This window comes from Bombina bombina, chromosome 7, assembly GCF_027579735.1.
Source record: "Bombina bombina isolate aBomBom1 chromosome 7, aBomBom1.pri, whole genome shotgun sequence".
Classification (NCBI taxonomy): domain Eukaryota; kingdom Metazoa; phylum Chordata; class Amphibia; order Anura; family Bombinatoridae; genus Bombina; species Bombina bombina.
This window is the reverse complement of record NC_069505.1, coordinates 274,058,573-274,083,492: the sequence shown is the minus strand read 5'-3', so window position 1 is coordinate 274,083,492 and position 24,920 is coordinate 274,058,573. Positions and strand designations below refer to the sequence as shown.

The window sequence follows — 24,920 nt, the reverse complement described above, 5'->3', positions numbered from 1 at the left end:
TACGTGAACACCTATCATCGTTTAAACAAAATAGAGCAACTACACCTATAGTTCAGCACTTTGGAGGTTTTCATAACAATGATCTCAAGCATTTTTCATGGTGTGCCATAGAGAAGATCATAAGACCAACTAGGGGTGGTGACATTGACACCATTCTGGCACGAAGGGAAGCATATTGGATATTTACATTAGATACTAGGCTGCCAAACGGACTTAACTCCAGGTTTGATATTATCAATCACTGGGAGTAAGTATTCTCTGCTCACTTCTGTTTATGAGCATTCTATGCTCACTTTCCTTCCACCTATAGTTTAAAACCTAATAGTTAGTTTACCGTATAGATTTGCTCCTTAGTCCGGCCCTCTGCCGCTTAGTCCTAGCATACATGATATATCTATCTATCTGTGATATTTAGAGAGTGTACATAGTGTGATATATTTAGAACACTTATTGTAGATTATGTTCTTATATATCATTCATAAATTTTAATATTTATGTATACTTATATATTTGATACAATATTATCTATCTTTCGATATATATGAATTTTATATATGATCAGCTACTTAGTGTATATAGACTGTGTACCTATACATACATATATATATTCTTTTACGTTGTTATTAACTTACTATTTGTCTACTATCATCATAGCACCGATTTTACATGCTCTCATATGAGAATATATCAATAGATTTTGTGCTAAACGTAATATCAATATGTCTTTTGAGCTCTTTTGTGCATTTAATCTTAGCTTATGTAGAATTACTTTGTTATTGATGTACACAAATTAATATATCTCTTGCCTATCATTCTGTTAACATGTACATGCAGCAAGAAAATGTAATCCCCCCTTTTTTTACTTTTTATATATGTATATTTATATTGGAATGTATACACAGAGTCTATTTTCTCACTTGTTCTCTCTCATTTCTCCATGTTTGATTTACATCTATCAGGTGTTTTGTCAGTTTAACTCCTCGCCTCTTCATTTAATCTAATTCATTTCTTAGAATTATATGTGTAATACGTGTGCCATTATGTTACTCTTTTAAAGAATAGATACTAGTTTCTTAATGACATATTTCATATTATTGGTCAGAAAAACTAGGGCGTTGTTTTGTTTTTACCAATCACATTTACCCTTTGGCTTTTTAAATGGGACGTGGGGGTTTAGCACTTAGGCTGTGACTACGGAATTCACTTCCGAAACGCGTATGCCTGCGTGCTGCGCCTTGGTTTACCTGACCGTTTGTTTGCTGTGTTCCTGTTTTTAACGAATATGAATAAAGACTGAATACTTTTATATAAATGATGGATGTCGGAATCTCTTTTCATGTGTGCCCAATAAAAACAGCCCATATGGTTAAAGGGAGCAATAATCGATGTTACAGAGGCTGTCAAACGTTAGGTACCTATTTCCACATGTGGTGGGATTGCCCTAAAGTAAGTAATATATGGCAAAAACTATCTAAATTATTGAGCAAGATACTGAATGAACAGATTTCTCTCACCCCAGCACAGGCGTTGCTGCACGAGAAAATAACTAGATTTAATACACACATAAATGTGTTTATCAGGATTCTGTGCACTGTAACGAGAATAACTATAGCAAAATATTGGAAGACGGAAATTCCGTCTTGGGCAGAGGTTTTAGCTAGAATCCGGGTAACGTATTCAATGTATGAGTCACCAGCAAATGTGCTAGACATGGAACCTTGGTTCCAAAAAGTCTGGTTCTACTGGATAATGGAGACCAATAAGCAGTGACACCTTACAATTAATAAAAAAAGGCTTGAGACTGGGGGTTGGAGGAGATATACCCTATATCTAAAAAGGGAGAGAGGGGACATGGCTGACTAGAAGGGATACTTGGGTCTTTGGTAGAAGTACTCTTAGATGAGCAAGCAATCTTTAGACAAGAAGAATATAAAATATGCAGTGGTATAATACAACTCTATGAATGTTTTTATATTGTTGATTGTTGATTTGTTGGTTAGGTTTGTTTATAGATTATTTTTTAGATTTTGATAAGGTATGTTGAAACTATTAAGAGAGCACCCCCCCCCCACATTATTCTACTCCCTACGAAGAATAATACTCTAAAGGAGAGCTAAGAAGAGCGGAAACAGGGGGAGAATTTATGAAGAATACAGTTCTGAGAAGTTAAAAACACATTTAAGTGTTGAATTCTTCATATGTGTCAACAAGGGATGAGACATACGAACTGTTAAGAATCTCATATAGTGGGATACCTTCAGAGATGTACACAGTTATGTTAAAGAAATATTGTATTGTGATATCTGATGTACCCTTATCATGAGATGTATGTAAGATCCCTGTACATGGAGGAGATGGAGAGGAGTTAATAAAAATTATTTCAACTAAAGTTGAAATACTGCACTTTCAGCCCATATTCATTATTTAACTGTAACTAGATTTTATTTAGGTAAACAGCAGTCCCTTCTTAGATTCTTGGACCTGGGCCCTGTGGTTTCTAGTTACGCCTCTGAGGGTACCCACTTCTTTGTCCCTGCATGAATGTGCACATTGGTGTGTCAACACCTCAAATAGAGAGAGTATATACCCTCTTCTAAGCACTTATCTGGGGAACTGAAGCTTAAACTTTCTCGCTTCTATGTGTGGGCGGTATATATTAAAAAATGGCATGGGGTAAGTCTAATGTGCATGGGTTCAGTATATTAACTGTTTTTTTTATTTTCTATGTTTGGCTAATATCTAGACTATGTTACTGAAGTGACAGTTTTAAAGTATTATGTTATTAAATAGATTTTTAACACATTGGGGCCAATTTACCAAAGTGCGAGCGGACATGATACGATGTAGCGTATCATGTCCGCCGCACATCAATAAATGCCGACAGCATACGCTGTCGGAATTTATCATTGCACAAGCAATTCTGGTGAACTGCTTGTGCAATGCCGCCCCCTGCAGATTCACGCGCTAGCAGGGGGTGTCAATCAGCCCCATTGTATAGGATCAGGCAGATTGAAGACCGCAGCCTCAGAGGCAGCAGACAAGTTATGGAACAGCGGTCTTTAGACCGCTGCCTTATAACTACTGTTTCCGGCGAGCCTGATAATTGGGCCCCATTGTGTTTTAGAGCATCTAGTTGGGTATCTAGTTGGGCCCCATTGTGTTTTAGAGCATCTAGTTAGAGCATTGTTTCTCAACCGCGGTCCTCGAGTAACCCCAACAGTCCAGGTTTTTATTATAGCTGAACTAGAGCACAGGTAAAATCATCAGCTGATCCGTAACCATTGTTACTAACCTGATCTCACCCATCAGCTGATTATTTCGCCTGTGCACTGGTTCAGCTATAATGAAAACCTGGACTGTTGTGGGTACTTGAGGACAGTGGTTGAGAAACAATGGTCTAGAGCACTGGTTTTCAAACCTGTCCTCAGGCCTCCCCAACAGGCCACATTTTTAGGATTACCTTGGGTGAGAGCAGGTAAAATAAATAACCATGTTTACTTATCAGCTGATTATTTCACCTGTGCTCCAGTTCAGATAGTCTCAAAATGTAGCCTGTTTTGGGGGGCTGAGCACAGGTTTGAAAACCAGTGGTCTAAAGTAAAAAGAGGCCCCCCATTTTAAGCATTCTCATGATGGAAGCAGATAAATGTATATGCATATAAAAGGGGATTTTGATCATCTTTTAAGTCTAGGTCAGACTAGAAAGTATTTTTGTTAACCCTTGCATCCAATTAACCAAATCATTGACTTGTCTGGAGTGGACTATTTTTAACGCGCTGGTGCATGGTAGCCAAGGTGGGATATTTGTAAAAAATGTTTTCATTCTTTTAATTAGAGACTTATGTAATTGTACAATGGAAGCAATGGTACACAGAACAATATAATACCTTAATGCACCAATACAAAACAAGAGAATGTCTAATGTTAGTCGGGATGGAGAACCCAATTGATTTTTCAGGAGGGAGTCTCTGGTGCAGACGCCGTTCGTTTTGATGTCCTTAACAAAGAATGGAGTTAATTCTTCATCTTGTTTGAGTAAGACCATTAGCATAAACATACAGTAGAGTCATGTCTTTATTAGGTGGGATATTTGTATTATATTTTAATGCTAATAATTTTAATAGTGTGGAGATCCAAGTACCAAAAGAAACAGTACGTTGCATTCATTTCCAAAGTGTAAACTTAAATTTATAGATACACATTGCACATAAACAAGGTACAAGGTTGTTTGGGGTGGTCTGGTCAGGACAACTGACTTTTATTCCATCATGAATAATCAATGCAAACAATAAATTAATACATGTCCATGCTTAGAGTCACAGTAAAAAAGGTCCCAATCCTAAATCTAATATAAAGTTGATACTTCTTTCTTCTCACGCATATCAGTAAAATGTGTCTTTCAATCTGTAGAGTGTGAGGGTAGTTTTGTATCTTTCTGTGCAACTTTAGGCAGATAAATACAAAGTTTGTCCAGGACCTGACCAGGCCAGAATGCATTATAATCCGTGGTCAGGAAGATATGTGGAAATCTCCTCTTCAGGTTTCTAAGGAAAAAAAAACATACACAGGTTCTTTCAAGCAAATATTTAATATTAATATTGTGGTCATATAGTCAGTTGCCTTGTATCTATACATAAGCCAGTCTGTTAAACAAGGATATAACAACAAACTATTTCCCTAATTTTTGTTGTATATTTGGGTAGGTTAGCCTGTATATAAAAAATTCTACTGGGAGTACTCAAAATTCAAGTTCATTGTTACCAGCAGTGGAGTACCAAGAAATTTCTTGTTGGGGGAGGGACACTTCCAGGAGGCCCACCAGTGATTTGTGGGCATGGCCTCAGCAGGAGGGTGAGACTAGGTGTTGTGGGTGTGGCCAGGAATGTCATGCACAGGACTTGGTGTCCTGCAGGTGGGACAGGCAGAATTGAAGCTGATGCAGTGCCTGTGCAGAATGGTGGTGGGAAGCCACCGTTGGGGAAGCCCCCAGCCAATACCACTGGTTATAATATTGCTGCTCATAGTTATAAGCATTGAAAAATAAAATTAGGCTTATAATGGAAACTGAACTTAAACTACTGCTGTGTGTATGAACTCTTATAGCTGTTTATATGTTCTTGTTACAGTGTGCAGGATACCTGCTCATCTCTTGAAACTGCTCAAATGTGGTCCAACAGTTTAGGGTTCTTGGCTCAGCCTTTTTACTGCCTCTCACTTTGGCACGGACACGTCTCACATATGAGTTGGGAGGGTACGGTGCCCTGAAAGGAATCATCAATAAAAAGGGGACAAATGGTTGATAAAAATAAAGAGAGATACATAGAGGGTAGAGACAGAAGAGGAGACAGTAGAAGCAGGTAGATTAAAGCAGACAGACAAGGAGGGTAAATGTGTACAAAGAAGATATAGTACGGAGACAGAAACGAACAAGGGCGTGGAAGCAAAATTGAAGGACACTGATGGAAAGGCATGGTCACTAGAAAAAAGTGTCTGGAAATAGTGAGGAAGATGTAGCGAGAGTGGAGAGAAGGTATAGAAGAGGGTAGAGAGAGGGTGTAAGTGGAAAGGATGATGTCAAGAAACTAAAGGAAAGCAAAGAGAGCAGAGGAGATTGAAGAAAAGGCAGATAAAGCAAAGATCATGAAAGTGTGAAGGCATCTGACAGTAGGATTGTCACCTTTTCTGGAAAGAAATACCGACCACGCTCATTAGCCTACAATACAGCATTAATCAGGAACTAAAGCGTGTAGGACTTCTTTTAAATGATCATTTGTTTATAATTAGATTTGAAAACACTTAAAAATGTTTGACCGTCATAGCATCTGTATTTCTATATTTAATCTGTATTTTTTACTTTGGGACCTGAAAAATACCGGTCATGTCAGTAAAATACACAGATGATCAGAAATATAGAAACATAGATGGTAAATAAGAACCAGATAAAACCCATCAAGTCTGTTAATATTTCCTTCACAATATTTCCTTTTTAAGTCTGTTTCCTTGTTGTGATAAAACATTACAGTGGGTTATACTTAATAGAAATCATTGTAATATTTATTATTTATAATTTTATAAAGATTTTTACCTTTTATTTCTGTTTTTAACCTTCATTTGTGCAGGGTCCCTTAGTTTCTGCCAAAGCCCTACAAGGAGGTTGAGGTCTTTATAGAAAGGCTTAGCTTGATATCATAAACCTTCTAGAGTAACATGAGCTGGTTTGTTATTCAGTGACTACTAGAGGGAGAAAGCAACTTAAAGGGATATGAAACCGTTTTTTTCTTCTGACATGATTCAGACAGCGCATTAAATTTTAAGCAACTTTCTAATTTACTCCTATTATCAATTTTTCTTCATTTTTTTCATATCTTTATTTGAAAAGCAGCAATGTAAGGTTAGGAACCAGCCCATATTTTGGATTCCTGCTTTTCAAATAAAGATAACAAGAGAATGAAGACAAATTGATAATAGGAGTAATTTAGAAAGAAGCTTAAAATTGCTGCTCTATCTGAATCATTACAGAAAAAAGAAAAATAATAGGGTTTTTATATCACTTTAAGTTCTCAGCATGTCAGCTCTTTTATCTCCCCAAGAGCAGTGGCTACACTGAGAATTTCTACTATAAGCGCTCATTTTGCAATAAAACTAGTAAGTTATTTGCCGTTTTTTTTACACAATCTGTTTCTTTTTCTATTTACTTTGATTAAACCTATTTGTTTTTATTAATGTAGCACTGTGTCATATCCCTTTGATTCAAAATAATACTAAACCCACATTTTTTCTTTAATGATTCAGATAAAGCAGAAATTTTAAGCAAGTTTCTAATTTACTCCTATTATCAATTTTTCTTCATTCTCTTGATATCTTTATTTAAAAAGCAGGAATGTAAAGCTTAGGAGCCGGCCCATTTTAGGTCCCGCACCTTGGATAGTGCTTGCTTATTGGTGGCTACAGTTAGCAAACCAATAAGCAAGCACAACCCAGGTACTGAACCAAAAATGGGCCGGCTCCTAAACGTGATATTCCTGCTTTTTAAATAAAGATAGCAAAAGAACAAAGAAAAATTGATAATAGGAGTAAATTAGAAACTTGCTTAAAATTACTGCTCTATCTGAATCATGAAAGAAAAAATGGGTTTAGTGTCCCTTTAGGTACCATTGTATTCCCTTACAGTATTAGCCCTATATTACGTGTATAACTGTATAGAACCATAGTGTGGCATGCACACATATACTCACCATGCTCTCTGTACACACTCATGGTGCTAGCTCACCCACTGAATAAGAACTCACCCACTTTTCTCTTTTATTTGTGCAGGTTTTATAAACATTTCCCCTGTATTATGATTATCCTGTGTGTCGTCTCTCGCTTTGGCCTGGGCCTGGCTTACACGTGCATCAGGAGTGCATGGTTCTCTGCTCAGAATACTGAGATTAAATCAATACAATACAGGAAAATGAGACGCAGTACAATAAGGCAGTAATAAAAAGCAAAAACAGAGTAAAAATGCACATTCTATGCACAATTTCAAAATAACAAAACAAACACAATGACTCTGAAAAGTAATATATTTTGTTAGATTTATAACTCAAGCAGAGGAAATCTGCAGGTCCAGCTAACAATATTCCCTTCAACACAGTTAAACGAGATTTACAAAATACAAAAAAGGAACACTGTACTGTAAAATGTACTCCCCTTTAAAGGGCTCCCAATGATCCATTGGGGCAGATTTATTAATGTTTGTCCGACATGATATGCTGTAGAGCATACGCTGTCTGCATTTAACATTGCACAAGCAGTTCCAGTGAACTGCTTGTGCAATGCCGCCCCCTGCAGATGCGTGGCCAATTCACAAGCAATCGGCCGCTAGCAAGGGGGTGTCAATCAACCCGATCGTATAGGGCCTCAGAGGCAGTGGACCAGTTAAAGGGACAGTCAACACCAGAATTGTTGTTGTTTAAAAAGAAAGATAATCCCTTTATTACCCATTCCCCAGTTTTGCATAACCAACACTGTTATAGAAATAGACTTTTTACTGCTGTGATTACCTTGTATCTAAGCCTCTGCAAACTGACCCCTTATTTCAGTGCTTTTCACAGACTTGCATTTTAGCCAATTAGTGCTCACTCCAGGGTAACTTCACGTGCATGAGCTCAATGTTATCTATATGAAACACATTAACTAATGCCCTCTAGTGGTCAAAATTCATTCAGATTAGAGGCAGTCTTCAAGGTCTAAGAATTAGTATATGAACCTACTAGAATTAGCTTTCAACTAAGAATACCAAGAGAACAAAGCAAAATTGTTGATAAAAGTAAATTGGAAAGTTGTTTAAAATATCATGCCTTATTTAAATCATGAAAGTTTTTTTTGGACTTGACTGTCCCTTTAAGACCGCTGCTTCATAACTACTATTTCTGGCAAGCCTGAAGGCTCACACGGAAAAAGCGGCATCAGGGGCCATTTGGCCCTTGATAAATTGGCCCCATTGTATCTGTTGAGTGTATGAAATCGTTTAGAAATAGATCTTTTACCTTTATTTTGTCACACTCTCACACATGCGTATGTATGTATATCTATGTTAAAACCCTTTGCAGCCTTTTTTTTCTGACACCTGAGACCTCATTTATTTTTGAAATTTAAAAAAATATATTTTTATTAGTGTTAACTATACTTTGTAATGTATTTTTTATGTGTTTTGTTACACGTTTTTGTTTTTCAAAATAGTTAAAAGGACAGTTTACTTAAAAATGTTCTTCCCTTTAATTTGTTCCCAATGATCCACTTTACCTGCTAGAGTGTATTAAATTGTTTACAAGTATTTCCTTTACCCTTATATTGGCATTTGAAAAAGTTTATTTAGCTTGTGGTATCCCCACCTATTATGAAAGTTTCTGGCCTTAGTTCCAAGCTATAGATAAGCTGTGTAAACACAGCCAGGGGAGGAAATTACACTCCCAGTGGGGTATAGAAGAGATAAGGTAGTAAAATGTTAACTTTTCCATTGTTCTCTCCAAGTACTGGTCTTTGGTTTACAGAAATAAGTAGATAAAGAAGCAGGTATATTTACACAATGTGATAAAGTAATGAGATCTGATTATACTTACAAGCTCAACCCATTTTATTAGTTTGTGGCCTCAAAACACAAAATCAGCAATTTCATATACACAAATAAACCATAAAAAGTAATAGGAAACACATTAAGGGAAAAACAATTTGATAGTATACTGTCCCTTTAACCAGAGCTCTGAGGACGTGCTAGCCCAGCAAGCGTTAACTTCAATTGTGCTCAGGCAATCGCGCTTACTTTCAACTTGTAATACGAGCGATAAACTTGTGCGTAACTGTTAGTGCTCCACTAGTAATCTGGCCCTGTGTCTTTGCAGGAGTTAAGCAGACGGAGACACAAACTAATACTGCAATAGTAAAATGTCATAGCACATTACTGTCGCATTTTCATGTCCTTATAAATAAGAAAAGTAATACTAATGACCCCTAAAACTCCCACCCTCCATTCTTCACAAAGACCGTTATGGCAATCTATGCCAGCAACCCTACTTTCTTTAGTCAAGAACCACCCATGGCTAATGATTTATATGTTATCTATAAGTTCAGTGCTGTATACATTATGTATATATCACTAATGTATATATGTAACATTATTGTCTATACCAGCTGTTTGTGTGTGCATATGTTTAAAGGGATAGTTTAATGTAAAATAGTTTTTACCTTAATATGTTTCCAATGGCTTGTTATATCAGGTGCAGAGTATGAAATGTATGTAAACACTCCTTTATGTTTATTTTTGTATTTGAAACAGCTGCTTTTATTCTTTGAAACCACAACCCATCAAAATGGGTTGAACTTGCAGGGAAATTAGATATCCTTATTTTATAATTTTCTGTACACAGACAAGGTTCTTTATATTATCTCTGTTTGTAAACCAAAGCCCAATAATTGGAGAGAGCAATTGAGGATTAACATTTTATAACTTATCTCTCCTTAGCGCTACTGAGAGTGTAATTTCTTCTGCTAGCTATGTTTACACAACTTTCCTATAGCCAATAAGGGACATTACAGCCAAAATTGGAATCCACATGGATGAATTTCAGTTTTGAATAGAAGCATTTTTGTAATATACATGTATTAGCAAAAATTATTTTAATAAAAGCTATAGCTGTTTCAAAAGTGTATTTAAGTATGCAACGTGCACCTGTATTTTAAGCACAACACTTGCCCACTGGTCCTCTGAGCAGCTGCAGTATATAAAATGCTGGTGTACTGAGAATATCTAGCTATGCTTCACATGCACATGCAGAGAAGAAGTTTTACACAAAAACAGTGATAAACTTTTACAAAAAGCATTTTTGCCAATACATATATATTGCACATATGTTTCTATTCAATAATGTAATTAATCTATGTGCATTTCAGTTTTTATCAGACTGTCCCTTTAAGTATAGAAACTTTCAGTATAGGTAGGGATGTCATGGGCAAAATCCTCTATATCAAATGCCAAAATAAAATAAAAGGAGCTATTTGTAAACAATGTAAGACACTTCGGCAGGTAAAATAGATAATTGGAAACCAATTAAAGGGGAGAACAAATTATGGTATACTGTCCCTTTATCAGTGATGTGCATATACATAGAGCATATTACCTGCTGCTTCTTGTGTCCTCAGACTGTGTATATAAGCTCCGTCTGTCTTGTTCTGCCCTTGCAACTTGCTGTCTCCCATAAATGTATTCAGGTTGGAGAGGAGTTCTCCCAGGCTGTCTGAAATTCAGGTGCTGTCCGGCGTCACATATTAATTTGTCCCCAGGATAGAGGAGAGCTGTCAGAAGGGGACATATAACATTTATTGATACGCAGAGGTAGACAAAGCAACTGCCTAAGGGCCCAATGAACTAAACTTCGTCAGCATCCTTGCAGGGAAGAGCCAATGTAAAAGGGAGCACCCGGCACTGATAGCAAATTTTTTTCTGAAGCACATACAAATCAAATTACGCTGTTTTCACATGCTTAACTTGCATTTGTTTCTAGTTCAACATACATGTATTTTTTCTTAACTTTGATAAGCACAATGCAAATTTTGAAACAAACTCAGGAGCCTACATCCGGCGACATGAAACTACGAGACCTACAGGCGTAATATGCTTAGGAAACTTGCTATACGTTCAAGGAACGCCCCTATTAAGCCAACTCGCCAGTGCTGTGAGACGATTTACAAAATAAATAAAAGAAATCTTTTGAGTTTTGACATCTTGTTTAGAATTTCAACTTTGTTTCTGTAATTACTGTGTTTTACTGTCTACATTGAATACGTTTTTTCTGCATATTAGGACGATGTGTAATAATGTAAATTTGTAATTTGCAGGAGGTTTGTAACACCTCTTTGGATGTGTACTGTTTACACAATTGTTTATGCAGTTTTTACAGGGTACATTAAATACGCTTAGAAAATGCTTAGTATATTGCGCACTTTGTAAGTATGTATCTCGCTATCGCAGGTTACGCCCCTTAGCGAGATACATAGTGTAAAATGTGCCTTTAGATCTTCTTATCACAGGTTTCATAGCACTTGCAGATCATTTTAGATCATCTCGCTTGGGTAGAGAGCTTTAGATAATTGGACCCTAAGGGAGGTATGTAAACAAGGGCACTTGCTTTGCTGATTATATGATGGGATCCATATGAAATGCATGTTATTGTATGTAAGAAATACATATATTTGGAAAAATAAAGAGATTAACTGTGTGAACTTTTAAGTGGCAGAGATAAAAAGCGGGAAACGTGATTCATGCACAGTTAGGTGAGATCTTGTGAGCAAATTAGATCTATGAAAGGTGAGAGAATGAGTTTCTGTATCCAAAAAGCATCACCATCAAGTATAAATACAATTAAAAAAACGATATGTCAGGGCTTGCTCCTAATAAAATATCAACATTCAGTCCATACTAGTGCCTAAAATACCTAAACATATGTAGAGTTGGAACTATTAAACAAAGAAAATGTTCTAATTTTAGCGCATGTCCTTATTGTACCATTGCTATATAACTATGTGTTTAATTACTGCAAAAGGTTTAACTTATAGCTAAAGTCAGCTCCATTAACAACGCACTGCTGAGAGCTAACTGAACACATCTGGTGAGCAAATTACAAAAGGCATATGTGCATAGCTACCAATCACCAGTTAGCTCCTAGTAGTGTACTGCTCGTAGGCCTACCTAGATAGGCTTTCCAACTAAACATACCAAGAGAACAAAGTAAACTGATTTACATGCTAATGCAGGTCTGTTGGGAACTCTCCTTGTATGTATTTTAGACATTACAAAGTGCTCAGTAAGGCTGAAACATTTATATTGTTTTAGGAACAAGCCCTACAATAAAGCTTTCTAATTTGATTTATATTTGAGTGTGCTACTTTTTTGGATATAAACATTGGAATTGTTTTAGAATTTATAGTATGACTATACTGTACAACTGTTAGGTGCACATACAGGCAGGGCCGGCTCAACCATGGGACCAAGTGGGTCCAATGGACCCAGGCAGCACTTGACAAGGGGCAGCACTTTAGTGACTGAGTCAGTGGCCAGATTAGTGAGAGGGGGTGTAATTGCATTCTTGGACCCAAGCAGCACAATATCTTGAGCCGGCCCTGCATACAGGTAGGTTGTAAAGTTATATATTCCAGTAAAAAGAAGATTCATATTAGAACAAAAAAGTAAATGTAATTTGAAAATGGAGGCTGGGAGATAGAAGGTAGATTGTAGAAGTTACTGAATTCAGGAGAACCTGGTATATGCATATGGTAAACAACGTGCGCACCCGTACCTCTCTCCAGCAGTTTTTCTGAAAGTGGTACCCTATAGCTTTGGCAGAGCTTCAGGATCTTGTAGTATTGCTGCAGGTCCTGCCTTCTGTACTGCTCAACTGTCTCTCCCATCTCATCTCCCAGGGTAGAGGGCAGGGAATGGCCATCCACAGCTGTGTTCCCTGTGCGCACCACACGGCACTTCTCCAACCAGTCTAGGAGACGAGTGTTGCTCTGGCGGAACATAGAGAAACAAAAGCTCAGGGGTCTCAATCTGCTGTACAATTTTGTACCACAATGAGCTGGGTTATCTTGTAGACCAACAAGCTGGAACCGAGGTTGGCAGAAAATCCAGAGGAGACAAAAATTAAAATCCCATGCTCATTAATGTATTTTGTCCACATTCCATGTTCTTTTCCTACTCATCAAAACTCACATCCACTCATGAGGTATCATTGGAAGTATGAGATTATAGAGAGCTGCAGTACCAAAACTGTTTCTCCTAGTTCAGTTTTTCAAGTCTCTGAAAATTAGTAAGTTTTGGAAGGGGAGAAATCTAAAGAAGTGGTCCCAATATTAAAGTGATGGTAAATTTTCACCTTTATAAAATCAGATCCAGAATGTTAGTGCTATTTTAGATGGGGTTTAATTAATATATTTTAATGAAGATGCGCTATAACTTACTTTTTAATAAAGATATGAAATTCAAATTCCCCTAGCTCCGCCACCCACTTGAACATTTTTCTGTGAGATAATGGTTTGAATTGTTCTCCAATCAGCAGTCTCCCCTTAAGGCACGTTTGTTGTAGCTAGAGCACTGATTGGAGAACAATTCAAGCCATTCGCTCACAGAAAAATTGACTTTTAAAGTGGGTGGCGGAGCGCGAGGTATTTGAAGTTCATATCTATATTAAAAAGTAAGTTAAAGTGAAGGTAAATTTTTTGAGTTTTCAAAAATACTATTAAAAACAGGGGTACTTTCATTCATGAAAGCATACATTGCAGCGGTTTTGTTAAAATACTTACCTTTTTCTTCTTCCAAGCCGGACCAGCAATCCCCCGCCTGCAGCTGCTCTGTACTTCCTCCAATCATGCCCCCCCCCCCCCCGAGCAAACATTTCCTGATGCCATGCCGTGATTGGAGGAAGCCGATTCGCCATTGCTGTGTAAGAACAGCAGGATGAAGCGTACGGGGGATTGCTGGTCCGGCTTGGAAGAAGAAAAAGGTAAGTATTTTAACAAAACCGCTGCAATGTAAACTTTCATGACTGAAAGTGCCCCTGTTTTTAACAGTATTTTTAAAAACCGGGCATTCATTCATGAAAATGTACCTTCACTTTAATGCGCATCTTCATTACAACTGGTGAATTAAACTCCATCTAAAATATCACCAACATTCTGGATCTGATTTTATAAAGGGGAGAGTTTACCATCACTTTAATACCACTCCACCAGCCATTTATCATTCCTTTCCAACAGCTGGTTCATACGCATCTGGAGTGGATGTGACTTTTCATGGCTGGGAGTCTTTGATACAGTGCCTGTAAGGAATATAAAAAAACAACACATAGGTAGTGATAAAGAATGTATTGGTTCTGTTACTTCTGTATAAATAAATACTAATAAAAAACTAATAGGCTACTGCAATCCACACGGAAATTTGTGTTGGGATTTAGCACATTTGTTGTCAGATTGTCCCTTTGCTGTACAGGTTTAGCAAGGTACTAAAGTTTTATTTTGAACACAATCTATGGTATTTTTGGCACAATCTATGGTATTTTTGGCACAACCTTTATAAGAAAAAAAAATTATGTTAAAGGGATATGAAACCCAATTTTTTTCTTTCATGATTCAGGTAGAGAATGCAATTTTAAACAGCTTTCTATTGTACTCCTATTATCAAATTTTCTTCATTCTCTTGGTATCTTTATTTGGAAATCAGGAATGTAAGCTTAGAAGCCGGTCCCTTTTTGGTTTAGAATCTGGGTAGTGTTTGCTGATTGGTGGCTAAATGTAGCCTTTTAATTTATCCTGTCATGGAAAAGTGAAAATTTCAACAAAAAATATTTAGAACAAGAATGAAATTTGACAAAAGAAGTAATTAACATTTTTATTTAAATGTATGTTCAGTCTGAATCTTGAAACTTTTATTTTGATGACCATATACCTGTATCACCCCATGAGAAGGGTTAAACACATACCGTAATTAAGCACCGACACCAGGTGCATCTGGAAGCTGATATGGAGCAAGACATAGCTGGTGTCCGGTGGCAGAGTGCTCCTGAGAGGAGTTTAACTATGTGATCCAAAAGACGGCAGCACTTACCAATTTCTTCCAAACCTCTACTTCATAAATATATGATCCAAAAGACAGTAGCACTCACCAATTTCTTCCAAATCTTACATCTTTATTGGAATATCCCAAAGTTATTTCACACAAGACAACATTTTGGGTCTGTTGCCCTTAGTCATGTCATGTTATCTGACATGACTAAGGGCAGCAGGCCCGAAACATTGTCTTGTGTGAAATACCATTGGGATATTCCAATAAAGATGTAAGATTTGGAAGAAATTGGTGAGTGCTACTGTCTTTTGGATCATATATTTATGAAGTAGAGGTTTTGGTGTAGAGCCTTAGACAGATTTGCACCACATACAATTCACATTTGGCTATATTACAAGTGTTGCGCTAGCTGCAGCGCAAGTGCGGTATGATTATTGTTATGCTCCCGCAAGGGTTTTCAGCCTCGCTAGCCTCACCAATCCTTGTAACACTTGTAATGTAGCCAATTGTGTGGGACTTTATTGAATTACTATAGGAGTTTAACTATGAGCAGCATTCATAGACCTTTGTAAGGTTTACTGAATCTAGGCCTTTAAGGGAGATGAAGACCTAAACCTACTAATGAGCGTTTGTATCATACTAAAATGCTCTAACAAATAAGAACATTTTATTATTCTATTATTATTATGACCAATTAACCTTTTTGCTGCTAAAAGGCTGCAAATAGCATTTAAACTGATTTATTCTTTTTCCTCTGTAAAACGGTATAGTCTGTTATGTTTTTGTATCTTATAACAAACCGTTGTGATTGTATAACCCCTATCTCTGTATCCAACGCTACGGAATTTTGCAGCGCTGTACCAATAAATTACAATAATAGTAATAATTTATGAAAGAAAGTTTCAAGAATATTTATGATCCTACTCCACCTGTTTCTCTTTATATTCCTCACCATTCCTCTGCGTCTCCTCTCTCTGTACATCTTCCCAATCTCTTCCATATCTTCATAGGTCAATGGCCTCTTCTCCTCAAGGTTAACTGGTGGAACCTGAAGAAACTGTGACCTGCTGCTCTCACTGTAATGTGTAGCAGATTCTGCCCTTGTGTCCTTGAGAAGATCAAAAGACCCTGAAATCCCGGGTGAGAGTGGCCGCTCAGTGCTTACTTTTCTGATGTCTTCTAGATGCTGGGGGAAGCTAACTATAGTAACACAATATACATGAGACATTGTTATGCTGTTTGTGATGGGGAAATCTGTCACATAAATATCTCTATGAGGATATAACGTTTAAATGCACAGTGTACTGTAAATTGCTGCCCTTAATGTGTTTCCAATGATTTTTTATACCAGCTGCAGTGCAGAGTATAAAATGTATGATAAATCGCTTCTTTAGATTTACTTTTGCATATGAAATAGCTGGTTTTGTTATTTAAAAACACAACCCATGAGTTGAGCTTGCAGATAAATCAGATCTCCTTATTTATTACCTTCTGTACACGCACATGCTTCTTTATATTGTCTCTGTCCGTATAACAAAGCCCAATACTTGAGAGAACAATTGAAAATGAACATTTTGTCATTTATCTTCCTTAACCCCCCACTGGGTGTGTAATTTCTTCTGCTGGATATGTTTACACAGCTTTTCTATAGACGATACTTAAGTATTGAAACGTTCAATATAGGAAGGGACACCACAGACAAAATCAACTATTTTAAGTGCTGAAATAAAGATTAAGGAGCAATATGTAAACAAGATAATACACTCTAGCAGGTAAAATAGATCACCGGGAACAAGTTAAAGGGCAGAATAATTTAGGGTACACTGACCCTTAAATCATAATGTGCTGTTGCCTGATAGTCATCAAACCCCTGTTTCCTACAACTCCCTCCTGTCTGCGTCACTGTGCCATTCTATGTACCATACCTACCTGTAATGTGGCTCAATGTGTTGTAGAAGATGATACTTTAGACCCCAAATCTTCCCCCTCGGTCAGTGTGGCCCTTTCAGTTTTGACTAGAATGTCCCTTAAACACATATTGTGTATCATTACCACTGTAATATGCTCTGCACATCATTGACAAGCCACGAATATCTTTTAAAGTGATATTAAACACCTTGAGGTCATAATACAAAATATTTCATTATATGCTTAAAAAAATCTTACTATTTACTTTCATTATTTATTTTGTCCCTTTTTTCTACAAGGGTTTTCCAATTTGTGTTAAAATTGAACGTGCAAACTCCACACTTAACACTGCTATATACTAAACAAACAGTCATTGGTTGCACACTCTAGTGATCCATTTACAACTGTCCATAATTGGCCTCAGAAAAAAAAGGAAACCTAGGTTACAACATGGCTGGAATCCATTCTTGTATGGACATTAAAACTTTACCCTTATTTTTCGATATTTAAACAGGTAATATAATTTTAAAAATCTGCATACTATTTTCAGACTAATCTTTGCTTTAAATACATTTTTCTGTCTAGTATATTGTATAACTTAGGGAAAGAGGATCAGAATGTTAAAGTCAGTGTGTTGTGGGGTTCTATAAATCATGTAAAAATGGGACAACTTGGCTTGTTTAAGAGGACAGGGCAACATAAGAAGGTTCTAAATACTGTTGCACATTCTCACTGCTACATAATAATACCCATATACATCTATTTCCCAAAATTACTTTTGGTTTGTGTAAACCCACAGTATAAGAAATAAGATGCCATCTTTACATGACCTTATTTTACCTGACTTAGAACTCCTGTGGGTCTTACGTTCTTCTTTCTTTTCTTTCCTCCAGGAGTCCCTTCCTCTGGACAGTTCCTTATAATTAATAACATTTGGGTTCTTCTTGCTCAGACTGATAACCAGATCATCAAACTGTAGGTCACTGATGGGCATGTTGGCCTAGAAATCACCAACATCTCATATAAATGGACAAACATTATCTTGAGTCTCTAGTTATTTATATAGCAAAGCTTCAGAAGTAGGGAACACATCAGGCGAGACAGAAGACACCATGTCAGACACAAACACCAGGAAGCTAAAGAATCTGAGACTTTAAAGGGACAGTCAAGTCAAATTAAACTTTTATGACTCAGATAGGGCATGCAATTTTAAACAACTTTCCAATTTACTTTTATCATCAAATTTGCTTTGTTCTTTGGCATTCTTTGTTGAAAGCTAAACCTAGGTAGGTTCATATGCTAATTTCTAAGCCCTTGAATGCTGCCTCTTATCTGAATGCATTTGACAGTTTTTTGCAGCTAGAGAGCATTAGTTCATGTGTGCCATATAGATAACATTGTGCTCGCGCCCGGGAAGTTACTTATGATAGGGTACTGATTGGCTAAAATGCAAAGTCTGTCAAAAGAACTGAAAAGCAAGAAAGGAATGTATTCTGTGGAATGCAGAAAACTGACACTCCTATATGCTGCATGCTGATTGGCTGATATGGGTTGTATCTTGTTTAGAGAGGCTTTTCAAGGGGCGTGTCCAATACCTGTAAACGAATCCATATTTTTCTAACAAAAATACAGTTTTAAATCCTTTTGAAACATGTTTTGCATACATAACTTTTTCAATCCAGAGAATAATTTGTGCTGCATAGATACATGAATTAATAAATTAAATAAACATATATAATGACGTTTGATATATCACCTCTTTCCTAACGGCTTTCAGATCTTGACTGGATATTTTTTTCATTTTGCTCTTGTCTGTCTGATTGTACAAATCCACAAGACGTAGCCGGCTCCGGTGTAAATAGTGATCTAGGATACCCAGAGCATCAGGGTGTGGCCGCCGGATGGATGGTGTGGATCTGCGGCATGGTGGACTCTTTGGGTAGAAGTGTTCTGTGTCCTGTGATATTACATATAGTATTTGCACCGAAAAGAAAAAATGGTATTTAATATAGCGTAACATGTATAGTGCTTTACTACTGGTAACAAATGAAAGAAACAGACAGTAATAACACGCTGCCAGAGAGAGAGAGAGGATGGTGCTAGGAAGAGCTCACAATCTACAGGAAGTAGGGAATACACAGACTATTAGAGAAGGGCTAACAGTCATTAAAGCGATATGAAACCCAAAAAATGTCTTTCATAATTCAGATAGAGCAAGCAATTTTAAACAACTTTCTAATTTATTTCTATTATCAATTTTTCTTTATTTTCTTGGTATCTTTTGTTGAAAAGCAGGGACGTATGCTTAGGAGCCGGTGAGACTTACCAGTGAGTTCTCTAGTGGTAGAATTCATCCTACTCACCATATCTTGTGAAGTTACTTGGGACACTGGACTTTTAGGTGTTTCCTCAGTTATCCTGTCCAGTATTAAAGTCTCCAGCTCAGTGAGAAGTGGTTTTCCTTGCAGCCATGTCTTAAGATCCCCCATACTATCTAGCTGGGCCCGCAGTTTCCTTCTCTCAGATATCCAATCAGCACGTTCCTGACGTACATCTCTCTCTTGGTTTGTTGCCTTCTCTATATCAGATATTGTTTTATTACTAGGAATCTCTTGTAATATAATTTTGGTATCTTCTCTTAACTCACAATTCTCCATAGGTGGGGCAATGATACAACGTCTTCTAGACTTTGGAGGACCAAATGTTCTGCTGGCCACCTTGAAGAAATACGTTTGTGATAGATCTCGCTGTTTGTACATCTTCAAATCATCATCTACTGATTGTTGTAAGCCTGGGAATGGCATGGCCTCCTGTATTTTATACTCTGTATCAATATAAATCAGTTCAGTGAGTTTCATACAAGGGTGAAAAAATACCTAGCTGTCCAAATGTGTTCTTTGGATATAAAATGCTCTAATTCGTCAAAGCATTTAATAAAGGACCATTATAGCCAAAAAAATGACGTGCTCTTATCCGTGTTAGAACATGCAATTTAAGACTATTGACCCTAGACTACTGTATATTTAACCCCTTCAAAAGAGTTAAACACACAGAAGAAATACCACTGAGGACTTGCAGATCCCTGCTGGTCGCAAGAGGAAAATGCCACTGATCCAATCAGCAGTGCTAATCACATGACTCAGCTGTGGAACTAGCGCTGCTGATTGCATAAGCAGTGTTTTCCACTTGGGACCGGTGTTCTAAAATTAGTATTGACGCATAAAAATTCTGGACCCGCATCACTTCCGGTGACATGACATCAGCTGTTGGAGGCGTATGGCAGTCACTGCGCAGGCGCAAACGGTTGTTCTAGACAACCGTTACATTTTGTGGGGCCACATGACACTGTGCATTAATTTGTTTAATAGAATCCGCCCTATACTGTATAATTTGAAAATTCGGAATTCAAATATTTTATTATATTTGTAAAACTTGTATGTTGTTTCCCCCCCCCAATTTCCATTTTACGCTGTGCGCGAATGCGCATTGAACGCAACTCGCCTGTAGAAATCTTGGACCCTCTGATGCAGCTTATTAAGCTGATCATGAGCAGATTGTCTGTGTGCGCATGCGCGGTATTCTGCGCGCAGGCGCAATGTAGTCTTTTTTTTTTTTTTTTTTATATACTTTATTTATATGTCCAACAACAGACACAAACGCATACATTTTCACCTTTGTGCACCACGCAGGGTCAGGTGTAAATAAACAAGAAACAGTAACATAAGGTTTATAAGGATCTCTTCTTATGTACATCATTTTATGGGGCAAGAAAAAAATAACAAGATCTTCTCATATAATCCGTTTGTACATGTTGTTGGGATTTTCACACGTAATAACCAGTTAACCCATTCACACTACCTTGCAAACATGGAAGAAGAGGGAAAAGAGGAAAAAAAAAAAAAAAAAAAAGAAGAAAAAAAGAAAAAAGTAAAAGTAAAAAGGGGGCTCACCTACATTATTCTCACGGAGCCTGATTCTTTCGTTCTTTCTTTTAGTCACTTCCCCTCTCGTATTTTAACTGCTTTGACTTTCTTATCTGAATACTTTACTTTTCCTCTCATCCTCTCTTAACACTAATTATCTTTGTCCCTCCTTAAACTACTCTATAACCAGTTATCCATGCATGTGGGAACAGCTCGAGAGCTACTAAATCCATAAAGGAGTTTGAGGAGAGAAATGGTGCCAGAATGGCTTTTTGTATGACTACAGGATAAGATTGGATAATTGGTAGCCAACCGACTAAGAAGGATTTTATTCTTCCTTCAGAGGCACTTTTTAAATGAAATGATTCAAAAATAATTTGATTTTGGATCTGTTGCAATATCTGGGATAATCCCAGAACTGCATTAGATTGCCAATGTTTAACAATCTGCTGTCTAACAGCTAGAATAATAGTATTTAAAATGTTTGCTTGAAAGCCCTTATTACTAGGGACTTCTAACCATATTATCTCCTTGGGTGAGAGAATGACAGTTGTCTTATATAATACATTAAACCAGTATTCTAACTTCCGCCATAATTGAATAATCTTTGGACAGTACCAAAACATGTGTAAGGTGTCCGCCTTAGGTTTCTTGCAGCGGGAACAAACCCCTTCATTAGTCGGATATAATTTCGCCATTCTTGCAGGGGATAAATAATAGTTATTAATAAGCTTTAAATGGGATTCTCTCCAACTCCGTGGAATTTCACATTTCTTTAAGTTAATCATACTTTGTTTAATTTTCCCAGAGTCTAGTGCCGGAAAAAAGGGGGTCCAGCTTGATATTAACTTATCTTGAAGGATTAATGTTTGTTTGGAGAGCATAATATCATACATAAGAGATATGGAGGAATTACCAATCAAAAATTTTTGAAAACATACATTGAGATCCGACCATGCACCAAATCCACTCCTGTCCCATTTTCGAGTATAAATAAGATGGCGCAGCTGAAGATATGCAAAAAAATTAGATCTAGCTAGATGAAAATGTTGGGAGAGCATTTCAAAAGAAATTATTTGCCCTTCTTGTGAAAGAATCTGACAAACATATTTAAGGTCTTTCCCGGCCCACTCTTTAAATACTGCCTGCTTAATACCCGGTGAAAATAGTGGATTTCCCATAATCGGCATGAATGTTGAAAATGTGAAATCCACTTTAAGTAATGTACAGCACTTCTGCCAGGCCGCGACTACATTTCTAATAGACATGAGTGCAGTTATATTATTTGGTAAAGATTGTAGGGGACAATGCAAGATTGCTTTTAAAGAAAGAGGAGAGACCATGTGATTCTCAATCTCTAAGGATGAAACCAACTCCTTTTCTAAAATCCAATCCACAGCTGTTTTACTTAGACAGATCCAATTGTATAGCTTAAGATTGGGAAGAGCAAGACCAGCTGCTTCAAATTTCTGCATGAATCTCTCCAAAGATATACGCGGTTTCCTGCCGCACCAAATGAATTTGGAGAAGCAGGAATACAATTTACGTAAATCCTTACTAAGGATGAACAAGGGAAGATTCTGAAGAGGATAAAGTAATCGCGGGAAAATAATTGTCTTGATTAAATTGATACGGGCTGTAATAGAAAGTTGAAATACCTTCCACAGATCCAGATCAGCTTTAACCTTCTGAAACAGTGGTAAAAGATTAAGACGATACCAATTCCTCGGATTTTTATGTAATGTTATGCCTAGATATGTAATTGCTTCGACCTCTTTGAAAGGGTGTTCTTTCAGACTATTTCTTAATTTAATAATCCACATAAGTTCGCTTTTGTTGAAATTGATTTTATATCCCGCAAAAGAGCTAAACTCTTCTAGACATTGCAAAGCGATCGGTATTGAGAAAGATGACTTCTTTAAAAATAATACTAGATCATCGGCATATAAAAGGGTCCTGAGAGAATAGGAACCCATATTGATTCCTTCTAACATACTTCGTAACCGAATAGCTAAAGGTTCTAGGGCCAGGTTAAACAAGAGGGGCGATAACGGGCACCCCTGTCTCGTTCCCCTTCCCAGGATGATCTTTTGCGAGAGAACACCATTTACAATAAGGTACGAAATTGGATTTCTATATATTTTCCGGATAAATTGGAAGAATTGATTCTTGAAGCCAAATTCCTCTAAAACTTTGAAAAGGTGGTCCCAAGCTATAGCGTCGAACGCCTTTTCGGCATCTAACGAGAGAATAGCAAAGTCCTCAATAAAGTTATTTTTTTCCCTTTCTTTTAGGTAATTAAAATAGTCAAGGCAAGTCACTATCCTGCGAATATTTTTCATGGAAGTCCTAGATTTCATAAAGCCCACTTGATCTGTGTGAATGATATTACCCAGAAATGAAGAGAGTCTATCTGCTAAGATCGCCATCAGTATTTTATAATCTGTGTTCAATACAGATATAGGCCTGTAAGAGGCCGGATCCTCCGGTTTTTTACCTTTCTTAAGAATTAGCGTGATGTTTGCAGCAGAGAAGTAAGGAGAGATGGAATTATCTGAGCCGTAGTAACTATTAAATAGCTTTTCCAGGGTAGGAATAATTTCCGGTGCAAGTAATCTATAGAATTCTGCTGGGAGACAATCTGGGCCGGGAGCCTTATTCAACCGCATCTTGTCTATCATTACCCCAATTTCCTCTGCTCTAATTGGAGCATTAAGGGATGATAAATCATCTTCTTGTATTCGCGGGAGCTTTATATTAGACCCAAATCTGCCTTGCTTATAAGTGTTGCTAGCCTGCCTAGAGTATAACTTTTGGTAGAATGAAAACAGCACTCTACTAATCTCCCTGGAGTCTGTATATGAGTTATCGTTTTCTTTGATAACCGGGATATAATTCTTCCTGTTTCTATTTTTGATTAATTTTGCCAAATGTTTCGTGGAGTCCCCGTAAAGACCCCTAAATTGAACATTAATTTTAATCTCTTCCTTTTGGGCTCTCTGTTCTAAGAAAACATCTCTCTCTCTTCTAGCCTCCTGGTACTTTTTCCAATTAATCGAGGAACGATCCTCAGCAAATCTTCGATAGGCGTTTCTAACTCTATTGGATAATTGTATTTCTAGGGCCCGCGATTTCTTTTTGCTACTTATTAAATAACTCTTTATATCGCCTCTTAGGACAGCCTTGGCTGCTTCCCAAAAGGTCTCAATTCTGTTAAAGTAAGAAATATTGTATGTACAATAATCCCTCCATCTTTGCCTAAGCCAGTTAGCAAATCTAGGGTTATTCAATAAGTATCGTGGAAAAAAGAGAGATTGACTTTTATCTGTATGATTAATTACTGGGGGCAGAGTAAGATATAATAGTGCATGATCAGATATCAGTATGTCTTCAATTCCAGTATCCACTTGTACAATTGACAAGGATTCGGATAGTAAAAAGAGATCAATCCTGGAGAAGGTTCTGTGTGCTTTAGATTCACAAGTAAAAGTTAGAGCATCGGGATTTTTGATTCTCCAGACATCTACCAATTTAAGCTGTGAACAGAAGATTCTAAAGTATTTGGCAGTTTTTTTATGTTCTTTTGCATTTGTATTATTAAATCTGTCTAATTCTGGCACTAGTGTCATATTAAAATCACCCGCTAAGATGAGATTCTCACCTATAAAGGGGAAAATCTTACTTTTAATGCTTTCCCAGAAGTCTCTGCTATTCTTATTTGGACCATATACATTACAAAGCACATAAACAACCTGGTTAATCTGAATTTGGAGTATGATATATCTGGCATGTGGATCTTTATCAATATACAAAATTTTATAATCTAGGTCTTTATGGAGTAAAATCGCCACTCCACATTTCCTATTTGTACTTGAAGAAGCTACTACTTCGCCCACCCATTTAATTTTAAGTTTGGCTACTTCTAATTCATTGAGATGGGTTTCTTGAATGTATGCAATATCTGGCCTTTTTTTTGCAAGAGTTTTAATTAT

At 37.1% G+C, this 24,920-nt stretch overlaps 1 protein-coding gene across 1 annotated transcript; it reads right to left on the bottom strand.

Annotated features, from left to right (window-relative positions):
• Window positions 1-4,224: 4,224 nt before the first annotated feature.
• EFCAB12 (EF-hand calcium binding domain 12) lies at window positions 4,225-19,817 on the bottom strand. The gene is made up of 9 exons (XM_053688963.1): window positions 19,369-19,817; window positions 18,762-18,962; window positions 17,846-18,005; window positions 16,050-16,297; window positions 12,834-13,047; window positions 10,659-10,833; window positions 7,290-7,424; window positions 5,139-5,261; window positions 4,225-4,544 (listed from the first exon to the last, which is right to left on the bottom strand). Exons 1-9 carry the CDS (start codon window positions 19,807-19,809, stop codon window positions 4,400-4,402), a joined length of 1,842 nt encoding a protein of 613 aa, XP_053544938.1. The 5' UTR covers window positions 19,810-19,817; the 3' UTR covers window positions 4,225-4,399.
• Between the last annotated feature and the right edge of the window lie 5,103 nt (window positions 19,818-24,920).

Coding starts and splice junctions, on each gene's coding strand:
- EFCAB12 (XM_053688963.1), bottom strand. CDS start 19,809: ATGCCATTCCCAGGCTTACAACAATCAGTAGATGATGATTTGAAGATG. Junction 16,298..17,845: donor CCACAGGAGTTCTAAGTCAG/GTAAAATAAGGT, acceptor GTGTTACTATAG/TTAGCTTCCCCCAGCATCTA. Junction 5,262..7,289: donor CAAATAAAAGAGAAAAGTGG/GTGAGTTCTTAT, acceptor GATTCCTTTCAG/GGCACCGTACCCTCCCAACT.